The sequence below is a fragment of the Anolis sagrei genome, chromosome 6 (genome assembly GCF_037176765.1).
Source record: "Anolis sagrei isolate rAnoSag1 chromosome 6, rAnoSag1.mat, whole genome shotgun sequence".
Lineage (NCBI taxonomy): Eukaryota > Metazoa > Chordata > Lepidosauria > Squamata > Dactyloidae > Anolis > Anolis sagrei.
The window spans coordinates 97,145,446-97,160,676 of record NC_090026.1 but is presented as its reverse complement, the minus strand read 5'-3'; the positions used below and the strand labels follow the sequence as shown (position 1 = coordinate 97,160,676).

The window sequence follows — 15,231 nt, the reverse complement described above, 5'->3', positions numbered from 1 at the left end:
TAAGTTTATTTAATATTTCAGTCTAACGTTTCAACATCAAATACTTATGGACATTTAATGGCATTCTAACATCTCATTAATTCACTATGTTGAGAAAGTAATCATTTTATTTCCTACATGAAATTTTGCCTTTCTTTCACTGTTTTTTAAAAGAGAGATTTAAATACAAAAAGATACAGGGGCAGTTCATCTGATAGTAAATGACAATACAGCTTTCTTGTTTCCCAGGAAAGACTGGACACCTTCAGATTTTGCTTTTCAACAGAAATGGGAAGTGATGGGTGATCTTATTAGTAACAAGTACTTTTATCCAAAAGAAGGGAAAGTCAAACTTTTCACAATGCCCACATAAACATACCAGCTTTTCCTGTCGTAGGATGTCTGAAGCGCATTCATTCCAAAAGTTCATTCACCAAAGCTGACCATTACTCAGTGGCATCAATGTATTTTAAGGAAATCAATTCCTTATTATCTGTGTATCCTGTCCCATCTTAAAGAGGGAAGAAAGAAGGGAGAAGCAATTCCTTCACCTGTCCCTCTGAGCAATAACAAATTAGGCTATGTTAAGATTCCAAGAGTTACTTTGGCAAATCAATATTTGTATTAACATAAACATGGGCTTACCATCTCTCCTATATTTCCCCTGTAGTTATATCAATCATTTTTTTAAAAAAAGTTTTCAATACGTATTTAAACAACCATCTTCTCTTTTCATTTGTTTTCCTTTCAACCACAAAGTGTTCCGGGCACAACACAGCAGGTCTTCATCCCTAGTTATTTTCTTTTTGGTGTTGGTGTTGTTGTTACAGAATAAACAGCAGGAACTTCCCATAATGAAAAATACGTTACTTTTAATATCTGAAATGATTATTTCAAGTCAATGGTGAACTTCTATTTGTCAAGAGGAACTTAATGCAATATATAAAGATTCAATAAAGGGGTTGTATAGTATGTTGGGTCAAAACGGGGCCACCGTGGCATTACAAAACAGAAAACTAGCAGGCAGTGGTATTCTAATCCTAAAATGCAAAACTCAAAAGTGACATCCAGATAGTCAAGGACTTTTTACTGCCATTACTGCCATGCAACTAGTACTTAACTTTCAGAATATGATATTAAAACTAATACTAAGTTAGAAAATGATTTTATTTGATACCTCAACACAACAATTAACAACACAGAGAAGTTTTCAACTGGAGCTGAGAGGTATTAATTTAACTCTGTTCTTTCCATGGAAAGCAGAAGAAAAGTTTTTGTTAGGCAATCTCCAGCTTTTCTCGCACCCCAAGATACAACATATTTCTGAATGTCACATCCTAGATTTGGCACAATGTATACCCATCACAGAAGCGCAACCAAACAAAACATCTCCCGTCTCCATTCAACCACTTTGAATTATTTTCCACCTCCAATACATATGTAAATCCCATTGTTTCCAATGGCACTTTTGTGCACATGCTGAAAAGAGAATAGACTGTTTATGATTACTCATTTTAAGCAACATTCTCCCCAGAAGAATAGGGACACTGATAAATATGCAGCTGAAACGTCTCAACTATTAAGGACAATTCTTCCTCTGGCTCACCCCCCTCAGTTCTTCATATCCACAGAGCTAAGCATGTGGTGGTGGAACAGACAGATTTTTTATGACCTGGTTACTACCCGGTGAGAACTCTGAACTCCTGGGAGAAGGCTGTCAATTATTATTGTGATACCTTAAAGGGGGGGGGGGGGAATCAAAATGTCATGGACAGTTCCTGGCGGCTGAGCATCATGAAATAAATATGTAAACAAACGGAAGGCTGCCAATTTGGCAGCACTGTAACTTTATAAAGAACCAGAACAACACAAATGGACAAAATTCAAGCACTGGATCAAAGACAGCTCTAATTTGAAAAGCAGCATTGCAAAAGAAAGGTCATCCCTGGTGGAATTAGAGCTGGGTTTGACTAGAATGAACCTCAACAGCCTCCAAAAGCAAAGAAAAACAGACAGACAGAAACAGAGAAAATGATTATGAAGTTGTGATTGTCAAGCTCTGGCTCGAAAAACTTTCCTCTTCTCTTCACATACTCCCCCCCCCCCTTTATACTGTCTCTCTCAAATATTCTAGAATAAAAAGAAGTTTATTTAAATATAGTTCTAACACCAGAGTTGCAACTGTACTGAACTTAAATATTTCCCAATCATATTTTATTTTAAATAAGCATAGTTCAGCAATAGTAGGATTCGAGTTCAACTTTCACACTGAGTTGAATCACAGAACACTACAATCCTAAAAATCTCTACTTGGAGGTAAAGTTTCATTGCTTTTGTGGAGCTTCCTTGTGAGTATATTATTGCAGCCCACATTCTTACATTATCAGAGCGTATTCGTGCAAATGGACAGACAGAGAAGGACAGAAAACTATTAAAAAGTACTGCATTTCCAAATTCTTTCATCACTTCTAGAATAAATGTAGAACATGTGAAGATATTAAATGATTTTAAAAATAGTAGTACAAGTATAGATCAGTGCATCTATCTAGTAATAATAATAAAAAGTTTCAACCTGCAATTAATATCAACAGATTCAAACACATTCTAAATTCATTTAAAAATCTTGCATCAGCTTAACTGTTAGGATTTCTAACAATCATCTGGTTTAGAAAAAGGAATAAAAACATAAACACATTCATAGCTTTTTACTAGTAGTTACCTTAACATAATGATTCATTATTGCAATGTAAGGTGCATCAGCTCAATAAGGAGTGCTCTTCAATTTAAAGTTTACTGCCTCTAATACACACAGAGAATTGAGAACTTGGCTTCTTCTTACTAAAACTGCTTATAAAAAGCATGGATAAGAAAGAAGAAGAAGGAGAAGGAGAAGGAGAAGGAGAAGGAGAAGGAGAAGAAGAAGAAGAAGAGCAGCATACACTTTATACTAATTACTTGGCAAACTCTATGGAGTGATAGCAAAATGCTAGTCGGTTTGTATTATGAGAGCATTTTCTTCTTTCCATGTTAAGCAATCATATGAATTTTTCCCCTCCAAAATATGAGGTTTTCCCCTCCAAAAAAAACAGAATGTCCACTCAAGAAACATCCAGTAAGAAAGAAGGTTAAGGGGAAAATAAGAATTTCCAAGAATACCAAAAGTACACAAACAAGTCAGAATACATATAGAGTATTAGCTCTGAATGAAATTTAATTCGAAGTCTTGAGTATCTAGACAAAAGTAACATACACACACACACACAAATAATTATTTTTTAAAAAAAAACAACATAATACACTAATTTATCTTCACACTGGAAATAAACTTTAAAAGAGCCAAACAGGTCACAAAAGAGGACTTCAGCATTTCACTTACAAAATTTCTCTCTCATCTACAATCAACTTTCCTTGCCTTGCCAAAACTTCTCTTAAAATTCCCATTCTCCACTAATAAAAATTCACATCGAGTCCCTAAAGCATTACACCTATTCTCGTAAAAAAAAACTGTCAGCACAGCTTGAAATCACAGCATCAGATTTGAAGAGGGGAAAAAACAAGGGAGGGGAAAAACCCAAGTTCTCTTTTTTAAAGCCTTGGCAAAGAAAATGAAAAATAAAATAAACCCCCCTGCTCCTTCAGCACTGGATACACACCTAATGTTCTGTGTTGCGAGCAAGGAGGAAAGAAGACACTGGCACTTAAATCTTGAAGCATCCCGTCCCGATGAACCCAGAGAAACTATATTCTGCCATCAGAAAAGTACTTCCACCAGAACACCAAACAATTGTATGCACTGCTCTCAAGGAAAAGAGCAAGCCCAGTTCTGGCTGAATGCAGTCTCCAGAGGTACAATAATATAAACCTGATCAATTGCAATTAAAATCTGAACAGAGGCTTGGAACTTGAAGTCTTGGTGCATTAGTTCTTGCCAAAAGCAGATGTGATTGTGAGCTGGAAGCAATTTCTCCTGGTAATTTGTGATGACATTGGGTAGATCAGCCCCAGAGTCCCTAAAGACAAACTCATCAGAGGCTGTAATGTATGCATGACACATGAGGTGGCTCTTTTAGAGCTCAATTAATTGGGCTGAACATTAAGACAGCAAGTTCAGGACATTTTCCTCCCCCTCCCCTTTCCTCCCAGAATTATTCCCCCCTCCTTTTTTTCACTAAGACTCCCCCCCCCCCCTTACCTTCGGCAAGCCATGTCTCCTGTAATTGGCTCAGATCTTGAAACAGTTCTGAGAAAGAAAGGAAGAGATGGATAAAAAAAAACCAGTACTTTCTTCATGCTGAAATAAGTGCTCTCTTTCTCTGCCCCCCACTCCCAAAAGGCAATACATTAATTCTATTTCATCTAATTTTGCACAGATCTTGCACACAATGCATTACTATTGAATTGTTGTGTTTATCCTTCCTTTGGATTTCAAAAGAAACAAATGACTGATTCTTTTCCTCTCTTTCTTCGAGCAATGAAAATCAGTACCATTTTCAGCGAATATGCATGCAGGATATCTGCTCTGACTGCAGTTTTGTGCACGCTAACTTGGAAGTAAGACCCACTGAAGTCAATGGGATTTCTAGGAAACATAACAGAATCAATTGCTCCCAAGTCAAGTTCGCAGTACAATCTGGGTATACTTAGAAGTAAACTCCATTCAGTTCAGCAGAGCTCACTCCCAAGTAATGTTCTGAAGTGTGCCGCCTATTTTTTTAATCTGATGTTCATACAATCTGCTTCTCTCTTAATGCTCCTAAGTTCCCTAACAACAGCTATATTGCTTTTACCCCTATTTTTTGAAATGCAGCACTGCAACATGGCAAAGTTCAATTCATTCACTCTGTTTTTTGACAATGCACATCAGTGACATAACAAAAAAAGGGCTTATACTTTAAACTTCATGTGTTAAATATACTTCGGTAACATCAATATATCTTAGTCAAGATGCACCCAGTCCATATGTCAAAATCTGAGCAGAATTTGAACCCAGTATTTGCATTTTTGCAGTCAAAGTGATTTAAAGTAGTTGTTTCCAAGGCATAAGCAGTTTGCATCACATTATTTTAAAAGAATCGGTTAAAGTTGCTTTCCTAGAGCATTTATAAATACTTATTCACTTACCTATCATGTTCTGCAAGCTGGTGCCTTATGGTTAGAAAGTTTTTCAGTGAACACCAAAATGGGGAGGTAAAAAGTACAAAATGCTTCAATAAAATATGGAATGCAGATGTCCAGAACAAGCAGACCGGGTCTTATTTTTTTAAACACAGTTCTATGAACTCAGAAAATGTGAGCAAAGTCAGGCAGGTATGTAGGTACCTTTGCCCAACAGTGGGCATTACTGGGACAATCCAGCAAAGGACTGCTACTTGTGAAAAACCACTCTGTCCACTGCAGTGACATCTGCAGGAGCCCCCAGTGGCACAATGGATTAAACCCTTGCACTGGCAGGACTGCTGATTGAAAGGTAGGTAGTTCAAATCCAGGGAGCAGGGTGAGCTCCCATCTGTCAGCTCCAGCTTCTCATGCAGGGACATGAGAAAAGCCTCTTGCAGGATGGTAACACATCCAGGCATCCCCTGGGCAATGTCTCTCAGGGTGAGCTCCCATCTGTCAGCCCCAGCTTCTCATGCGGGGACATGAGAAAAGCCTCTTGCAGGATGGTAACACATCCGGGCATCCCCTGGGCAATGTCTCTCACACCAGAAGTAACTTGCAGTTTCTCAAGTTGCTCCTGACACACACACACAAATTGCAGGATTACTTCCCTCCCACATGGCACACTGAAAGGGGAACTAGAATAGCAGTGCTGTAACCTCAGTACTTTAGCTTTATGCAACTTAGTGGGAAGATTAGGTTCTGGCATAAAGCTTTATGTATACCTAGCAAAGTGTACTTATTTTCCTTCTGCTGTTCTCAATGCTACTATTACAACCAAAAGAATAGAAATGGAAAGGGTAACACACATGGGTCTCTTTGCCAGTGCCAGGTGTGCTTTCTTGCCCTGTGTGGTCGAGGTGGCAAAGACTCAGTGAGAAAAGTTCCAGACCTTTCCAAAACAGAGGCAACTGGGCTAGGAAACTTTGTTGGGACAGAGGCTGCCAACTCCTGAAATGAAGGAGGCTGTGTGCATGGCTTTTCAAGATCTATCCCATTAAAGCCCAGCAAACTCTCACCTCAGGTGTGTACAACATTATTTATGTCCCTTCAGCGCAGCAGTACCTAACCCACAGAGGGTGAGTCATGGAAGGTACAGCAGCTTAGCGGTGAATTGATTTTGTCAACTTGTGTCACATCATTAAATGTGGTTTTTCTTGCCTCATTCCTATAAATAGATGTATGCAAGACTCAAGGTGGGAGGGAATGAAGGTACATAACACATGCACACCAGTATATTTATATACATATCCCAGGTTATAGTTGCATTAAGAGTGGCGAGTCAATACAACTTGCCTCCCGCCCTCCCCTTGCAACATATATCCTCACCTTCTGAGTCATGAGCCAGATCTCTCTTAATGAATTTTCTTTTCCTGACATTTGTTGGTCGCTCATTACAGTTTCTCCCACAGGGATTCTACAAATAGAAAAAAAATGTTACTTTAAAAGAAAGGAAAAGGGGAGAGGTGAGGCCAGTATCTAGGAAAGTATAAGAAGAAAAGAGAAGGAAAAGAAAGCTTTGCTATTGACCCAAGTGGTAATTTTCATCTCCAGTTCCCAATAAGGCGATTATTATTCTCCAGGGGAATATTTATATCTCCAAACAAATCTCTTGTACACACCTTGGCTTTCCAGAGTGACACGGGATTAAGTCCTGGAAATATTTTTAGGTATTTCCAGTACTAACACCTACACAAAACTATTGAAAAAATAAATCAACCCATTTATTTAACCCAGCAGGCAGAACTTTATTTTCAAGGCTGAGTTCTCAAACTGCTTTTCAAAGTCTTTTAAAAATGGGCAGGGGGGGGAAAGACAAATTTGCCCTCAGGATGGAAGGCAAAAGCAATCAGAAACTTTGAAAACAGGGGTTGTCTTCTACCCTGATAAGGAGAGAGCTTGTTTTGTTTTCCCTGGTCAGAGATTGTCTCTAAAACAAAAGGGAAGATTGGGTGGAATTCTACTTGTCAACAACCCCCCCCCCCCCCCGGCCTAGCACAAAAGTCCTCCCCCAAGAACACAAAAAAGCACCCCCTCTTTTTTGCCCCCCCCCAAAAAAAAATCACTTCAAAAACACACAACAACTTCGCAACTGATCACTCACATTGGTGACCATGTAAGGCACTTGCTGGTCATAAAATCCATCCATCCCGCAGGAATATTTTGTTTTGTTTTGTTTGTTTGGAAGGAAAATGGTTATGATTTTCTAGACATTGGGCTTAAAGCGAGAGTTCCTCCAGCTGTAGCCTCGGCGCTGCCTACAAGAGAGAAGAAGAAGAAGAAAAAGGGGGGGAACACACAAGATGGCTTTTGAGAGAGATCGCCTCCCCCTCCCTTCCCGGCTTGGAAAAAAAAACTCATGAATGAACCGCTTCGATTTGCATAGCTAATGATCCTCCAAGAGTCCCATTCATAAACACACACACACAGCCCTCCTTCTCTCCCTCGCCTTCCCTCCCGGGCTGCAAGCAAGAGCTGGAAACAGGCATCCCAGGGTGGGAAAGGACCGCAGGAACCAGCGATCCCATCGAAGGGGGCTTCTTTAGGGGGCAAGCCTTGGGAGAGTGTCTCCTTTTAGGTGAAGAGGGGGAGAAGAAAGAGACGGAGATAAAAAAGAAGGAGCAAAAGAAAGAGAGGGAGCTCTTTCCTCCTCCTTTCCTCCTCAACAACCACAACCATGGGATCTGAAGATGGGCAACAAAAGTTGTTGTAGGGGGGGGGGGGGAGACCCACCTGAAGGTGCTGCAAAGATGATCGGGGGCGCGCACAGGCAAGCAACAGCCCGGCGCGCAATGGCGCACCCGCGGAGGGGACCCACCAAAGTCCCTCCAAAGCTAACCCAAGCATGAATGGTTTCCCTGCCCGCTTCCCTCCCCCCTTCGGAAGGGAACAGAGCCCCTGGCAGGGCAGGATCCGGTGCTTTTGCGCCTCTCCTCCCCTCTTTTTCTGCCTCCTCCCGGGCCCTCCAAGCCCAAGGCTGGATCGCCGCGTCCCATTGGCTCGCCGCGGCTTTCGCCGGATCAGATTTCGCCCTGTCAATCAGAGGCTGCTTTTCAAACACAGGCACACACAGGCAGAGATACACACCCGGGGAAAAAGGGAAAAGACGGATCCTGCCGGATTCTGCAAAGGGGATTCGAGGTGGCTGGCTCCCCCAGTTGGACCCCCAGTCGCCTTTCCCCCGAAGAGCGCCAGGGAAGCGAGCCCGTCCTTCGGCTTGGACGCACAAGGCGCTGCCACCTGGGGCGCCCCCGCCTGGATCTCTCTCTCCCCCCTGCCAGCAGCAGGGCACCCTGTAAACAGGTTCGGAGCATCCTCCAGTTGGAAAAGTCCTCTTGCTTCCAAGAGCTTTCCAGCCCAAACCCATTCTGCCATATAGGGAGACACACCATCAAAAAGAGCAGTGGTTCTCAACCTGGGGTCCCCAGATGTTTTTGGCTTACAGCTCCCATAAATCCTAGCCAGTTTACCAGCTGTTGGGATTTCTGGGAGTTGGAGGCAAAAAAATCTGGGGACCCCAGGTTGAGAACCACTGAAATAGAGGAAGAAAACGTGGAAGCAGTGACAGACTTTGTATTTCTAGGTGCAAAGATTACTGCAGACGCAGACTGCAGCCAGGAAACCAGGAGACACTTACTTCTTGGGAGGAGAGCAATGACCAATCTCGATAAAATAGTGGAGAGTAGAGAAATCATATTGGCAATGAAGATCCGCATAGTTAAAGCAATGGCAGGCATGTAGCGGGGGGGGGGGGGGTGAGGGGCTTCAGCCCTCCCCCCCCCCCCCCCCGAAATTCTCATGATGGTCCGTGAGAAGGCCTTACTGGTACATTTTTAAACGGTTATGTTTATTCATGTTATATCATGATCTGATCACTATACTCAATATATCCCATATGCATGAGGGTATTGGGGTAACGATACAAAAGGTTTGCTAGGGTAGACCCTCTTTCACTCAGACTCAGCCCCCCCCCCCCCCCCCGCAAATCAAACTTGGCTCCCCTTGAATCAAAATCCTGGCTACGGGCCTGAGCAATGGTATTCCCCATAGTCACCTATGGATGTGAGAACTGGACCATAAGGAAGGCTGAGCAAAGAAAGATAGATGCTTTTGAATTGTGGTGTTGGAGGAAAGTTCTGAAAGTGCCTTGGACCAGGAGAAGATCCAACCAGTCCATATTTCAGGAAATAAAGCCCGACTGCTTACTGGAGGGAAGGATATTAGAGGCAAAGATGAAGTATTTTGGCCACATCATGAGAAGACAGGAAAGCATAGAGGAGACAATGATGCTGGGGGAAAATGGAAGGAAAAAAGGAAGAGGGGCCAACCAAGGGCAAGATGGATGGATGGCATCTTTGAAGTGACTGGCTTGACCTTGAAGGAGCTGGGGTGGTGACGGCCGACAGGGAGCTCTGGCGTGGGCTGGTTCATGAGGTCATGAAGAGTCAGAAGTGACTGAACGAATGAACAACAACAACACCATCAAAGTATTCCTGACTTTTCATCTTCTTAACCAGGGGTCCCTAGAAAGATTTCAGGTCTTCAGTGAGCTTGAATGGCCGTGGGGAGGGGGTGACCAACTTATCCTGATTTTCTCTGACTGCCAACTGAAATCTAGCATTTTCTTTACTTATCAGGGTAAGCAATACATTAGAGTACTATTTATTAGGCCTGTTTGATCAAGAAAAAATTTGTTTCTAAAATCGATTTGTAATTGGGGTGTTTTTTTGTTTCGATATTTAAAATATTTACAAAACTTTCCAAAAAAATGTTTTGTTATTTACGAAATTTCGTAAATATTTACAAAACATTTTGTAAGTGTGAATGTTGCAGTAATGGTCACCTTGATTAGCATTGAATGGCTTTCATTTCTCCCACCCTGGACATTCCATAGATAAACTCCATTTGCCTAGTTTCCAACAGACCTCTGAGGATGCCTGCCATAGATGTGGGCAAAATGTCAGGAGAGAATGCTTCTGGAACATGGTCATACACTCATACAGCCCTGAAAACTCACAGCAAAAGAGCCTGGATGGATGCAGCCTTCAGTTTGTGGCAATCAGATGGTATTGGTCTCATCTCAGGCGGGCCACGGAGGCAGAGCCGGCGCTGCAGGAATCCCCTCCCCGGCTCCTGCGCTCCGGCTCCGGCTCCTGCGCCCTCCTCCTCCTCCTCCTCCTCCCAGCTGTGTTGCAGGAAGTGCCAGGAGGAGGAGGAGGAGGAGGAGGGCGCAGGAGCCGGAGCCGATTGGATGGCGCGCGGAGGCCGGTTGTAAGGGTGAGCGCGCGCGCGCCATCCAATCGGCTCCGGCTCCTGCGCCCTCCTCCTCCTCCTCCTCCTCCTCCCAGCTGTGTTGCAGGAAGTGCCAGGAGGAGGAGGAGGAGGAGGAGGGCGCAGGAGCCGGAGCCGATTGGATGGCGCGCGGAGGCCGGTTGTAAGGGTGAGCGCGCGTGGGCCGGGCGCCCAACAGGCAGGGGCGGTGCTTGGCTCACTGGGTGTGCGCTCGCGCCGCCCCTTCGCCCCGCCCGCCCCATTTACAAAACGGGCGAAAGCTCGTAAATACTGTGGGAGTTGCCGTTTCGATATTTAAAACCCTTCCGGGTTTGAAAATATGTTTTGTTATCATACCGTAAATGCAAAAATTAACTAATGTTTTACGAATTACGAAATTAACGAACGAAACCGCACAGGCCTACTATTTATCTTGCATCGCATTGGAATTGTTACATATTTTGAAAAATTGCTTATGCCGATCCATACTTTGAAATTATGGTAATTGTTAGACCTGACACTAGATCACACATGATCACAGTCCGACTATGTACAAACTATTGTGCAACATGCCAACGTTGAGTGTCATGAAACTTTATCAGCCTTTATCTTTGGAGAAGAGGACCATGGTTTTCACCTGACTGGCAAAGGGTCCATGGAAGAAATTATTATTATTATGTATTGTCGAAGGCTTTCATGGCCAGAATCACTGGATTGTTGTAGGTTTTTCTGGCTATATGACCATGTTCTATAAACATTTTCTCCTGACATTTCACCTACATCTATGGCAGGCATCCTCAGAGGTTGTGAGGTCTGTTGGAAACTAGGAAAATTGGGTTTATATATCTGTGGAAAGTCCAGGGTGGGAGAACACCTAGTTCCAACACACAAGAGTTTTTTCCCCAACCCTGGACATTTCACAGATATATAAACCCAATTTTTCCTAGTTTCCAACAGACCTCACAACCTCTGAGGATGCCTGCCATAGATGCAGGTGAAACGTCAGGAGAGAATGTTTATAGAACATAGCTATACAGCCCGAATAACGTATAACAACCCTATTATTATTATTATTATTATTATTATTATTATTATTATTATTATTATTAGAAATGCAACAAGATTAGTACACAGCAAACAAGATCACTCTGCTTTTGTTGTATTGGATCACACTTCCCAATTGTCTAGGACTGTGTAATGTATCAGTGAACAATGCATGAAGATCCCAGTAAGGTGGCCTTCTGCAGCTGACAGATGGTAATTTTGTCAGCACCGATTGTGTTTAAGTGCAGGCTAACGTCTTTAGGCACTGCACCCAGTGTGCTGATCACCACTGGGACCACCTTGACTGACTTGTGCCAGAGTCTTGCAGTTCGATCTTTAAATCCTCAAATCATGTCAGCTTTTCAAGTTGTTTCTCTTCAGTTCTTCTGTCACCTGGGATTGCAACATCGACAATCCATACTTTGTTTTTTAACACAATTGTGAGGTCAGGAGTATTGTGCTCCAAAACTCTGTCAGTCTGAATTTGGAAGTCCCAGAGTAGCTTGACATGTTCATTCTCTGTATCTTTTTCCGGCTTGTGATCCCATCAGTTCTTTGTCACAGGCAGATGGTATTTGTGGCACAAGTTCCAATTAATCATCTGAGCAACGGTGTTATGCCTCTGCTTGTAGTCTGTCTGCGTGATCTTCTTGCAGCGGCTGAGGATGTGATCTATTGTTTCATCTGCTTCCTTGCAGAGACTTTGTAGTTCAATCTTTAAATCCTCATATCATGTCAGCTTTTCCAGTTGCTTTTCTTCAATCCTGCTGTCGCCTGGGATTGCAACATTGACAATCTGTACTTGGTTTTTTCACACAATTGTGAGGTCAGGAGTATTGTGCTCCAAAATTCTTGTTGTTGTTGCTGTGTTGTTATGCTTAATAATCTTGGAGATAATAATTCAATTAAAGGCGAAGTATTTCTTACTAGGCATGACCTGCGCTTTCAAACAATGCCATCAAGCTAGCTAGAGAGAAGATATAGAGGGATCCCTCATGCCCAACAACTTTGTATTTATGTGTCTGGGGAAACAGAGGATCTAATACATTAACTGTTACATTGCCCTTTGTATAATGACCCTCAAAACAATCTTCTGGGAGCCCTTTTGTAAGAAATGGCAGCATGACACCAGTCAGTAGTTATCTGTGACCTGTTAGCAGATCATTCAAAAAATATTACATTAAAGGTTGCCACATTTGCAGTTGCAGCCCAAAACATCTGAGCTAAATTAGTAAAGTCCACAGTGGAGGCTAGAAATGGAAATGGAGATATCTTGAGATGATACAAAACAGACATTTGTTATTGTTATCATGTCACTGCTACTATAATTTTAAAGAGCCATTATATGGAATAAGTTTTAATATTTATATTGGAGAGTGCTTTTTGCACTTATTGGTTTGTACCTTTAAAGCTTGTATATTATGTGATGTCATGGCCTATGGCTGGTGCAATAAACAATTCATCCATTCATACTAGGCATGACAGACATGGAATTAGACAAAAACAAGGACAAATTCTTTAATTATTTTGTTACGGCTGCCAGAATAAACTATGTGAGAAATTGGTGATGTAAAGAAATCCCTACAATAGGACATTAGCTATTGTAAATAGCCAATATAATAAACATGGATAATTGACACACCTACTAACCAACAAGGCAGTGCAGAAAAAATTAATAATAATGGACAGGACACCCTTTAAAGAATTCTTGAAATGATGAAAAATGATGAAAACAAATTTGCCCCCCCCCCCTCAATGTGCCGTCTTTTTAGATATTTAAACAAGGGTATCATGCCCCCTATCATGTCCCCTATCAGCCTCCTTTTCTCAAAGCTTATTTCCAAGTTTGAGGATGTGGAGAAGGATTTCCCCATGGGGAAAGTAAATGTCTAACTCATGGGGCAGCTTTGGGTTTTCAGCAGTATGCAGGGGCAGCCCTGTAGTGTATAGTAAACTAAGCAAGAGCACACACCAAACCTGTGTCTCTCTGCTTCTCTCTGCTTCTCTGCAAGCACCTATGCAGCTCAAGCCTGAAGAATGTAAGAGTATCCAAAAGTCCCAGGCTCAGCCAGCTCCCTAGGCATAGTCTGACCAATTGGCTTTGTGCATCTTATTTTACAGTTGACACACACACACTAACTAATTTCTTACATGCTCCAACAAACCCTACCTCTAGAAACTTAGAAATTTTAGGAATGTTTGGGCTTAACAACTTGCCACCAAGTTGGCACATAGCCATTTATAGGGACAGATGGGAAGAACACCCCTCCTTATTTTATAGAGAAATGTTGCAAATTGGATTAAAAGCAGACACTTGGTAGGTGGACTGGGGGCTATTTATTTAGTGAAGAGAATTCATGCAGAAGTTTTCCGATACTATGCTCAAAACATTAAAAACAACACCATAGAACATAAAACTTTGTGGAATGAAAATGCCAAATAGGCAGATGTGTTGATGCACTTAACTGGAGCCAAAATGTTAGATTTATATTTCAATAGCAAGAACAATATTTTTTTTATTCACAGACACAGTTTTGCTCTGACCAAGACTTGAGTAGCAAGATAATTGGCACCAACTAGAGTTTGGCTCCATCCTTGACTTTTTAGACACAAAAACCTAAATTAATAATAAATGTAAAAAGAAATCACATTCAACAGGATCCATCAACACAAGTTGAATGAAAATATTTCAAAAGTATTCTGTGCTTCTGAATATCCTTTGCTGTGTTATTGCTGAGCTGTTGAATAGCCAGCCTCTTTCAGAAAGCCCCCTCTAAACTTAGCAATTTAAAACTTTGTAATGATTCACAAGCTTATTTTGTATGATAAAATTTGAATTTCCTAGCCACTGTCTATATTGAACTGTGAAGTTCAACAGTGTCTGTTATTTCTATTTTGGACTGGTCATCAGTATAGATAATGACAAGACATCTTATGAAATATAAGAACAATTAGCACTGATTGAATATCCCTCATTCTCAACCTTCCTAATGGCACGAGCCCTTAATACAGTTCCTCATATTGTGGTGACCCCAACCAGAAAATTATTTTTGTTGCTACTTCACAATTGTAATTTTGCTACTGTTACGGATTATAATGTAAATATCTGATATGCAGGATGTATTTACATTTATTGGACCAAATTTGGCACAAATATCTGATACGCCCAAATTTGAATACTGGTGGGTTGGAGGGGGATTGATTTTGTAATTTGGGAGCAGTAGTTGCTGGGATTTATAGTTCACCTACAATCAAAGAGCATTCTGAACTCCACCAAAGATGGAATGGAACCAAACTTGGCACACAGAACTCCCATGACCAACAGAAAATACTGGAAAAGTTTGGTGGGCATTGACCTTGACTTTTGGAGTTGTAGTTCACCTGCATTCAGAAAGCACTGTGGACTCAAACAGTTTGGACTCAAACCCCTCTGACACCCCCTCATGACCCCCCTCCCCCCAGGATTGAGAAACGCTGTTCTAAATTCTTGGGACCAAAATTGTTTTGAGTTTTGGAAAACCAGTATTTACATAAAATCTCATACAAAATGAGATTTTTCTTTTTGGAGATTGGACTTTATACACATAACTTGAAGGCAGTTTTATATGGAATATTTGTAACAGTATTGTGCATGAGACAAAATTTGCATACACTGATCCATCACAAAGCAAAAGTTTCACACTATCTCAGCCACTCAAGTGGACATTTTGGGTTTTAGATTATTTAGGGTTTTGGTTAAGGGATGCTCAACTGTAATAATTTCTGAAATGTGCAAGGTCT

General features: G+C 41.6%; 1 protein-coding gene across 10 annotated transcripts in view; it reads right to left on the bottom strand.

Moving 5' to 3' along the window:
- ETV1 (ETS variant transcription factor 1) overlaps positions 1-8,308 on the bottom strand; it is an 86,810-nt gene extending 78,502 nt beyond the window's left edge. For 2 of the 10 annotated variants that reach the window (XM_060782157.2, XM_067470276.1), the window contains exons 1-4: positions 7,870-7,959; positions 7,241-7,394; positions 6,466-6,553; positions 4,172-4,219 (exon numbers count right to left, since the gene is read on the bottom strand). In XM_060782157.2, the coding sequence (XP_060638140.2) occupies positions 4,172-4,219; positions 6,466-6,553; positions 7,241-7,285 (181 nt within the window). In that variant the 5' untranslated portion in view covers positions 7,286-7,394; positions 7,870-7,959. Of the gene's footprint in view, positions 1-3,632; positions 4,046-4,171; positions 4,220-5,100; positions 5,123-6,465; positions 6,554-7,240; positions 7,395-7,869; positions 8,135-8,223 lie in introns of those variants that run through there. The other 8 variants (XM_060782163.2, XM_060782167.2, XM_060782158.2 and 5 more) reach the window with 7 other exon arrangements.
- Positions 8,309-15,231: the final 6,923 nt, after the last annotated feature.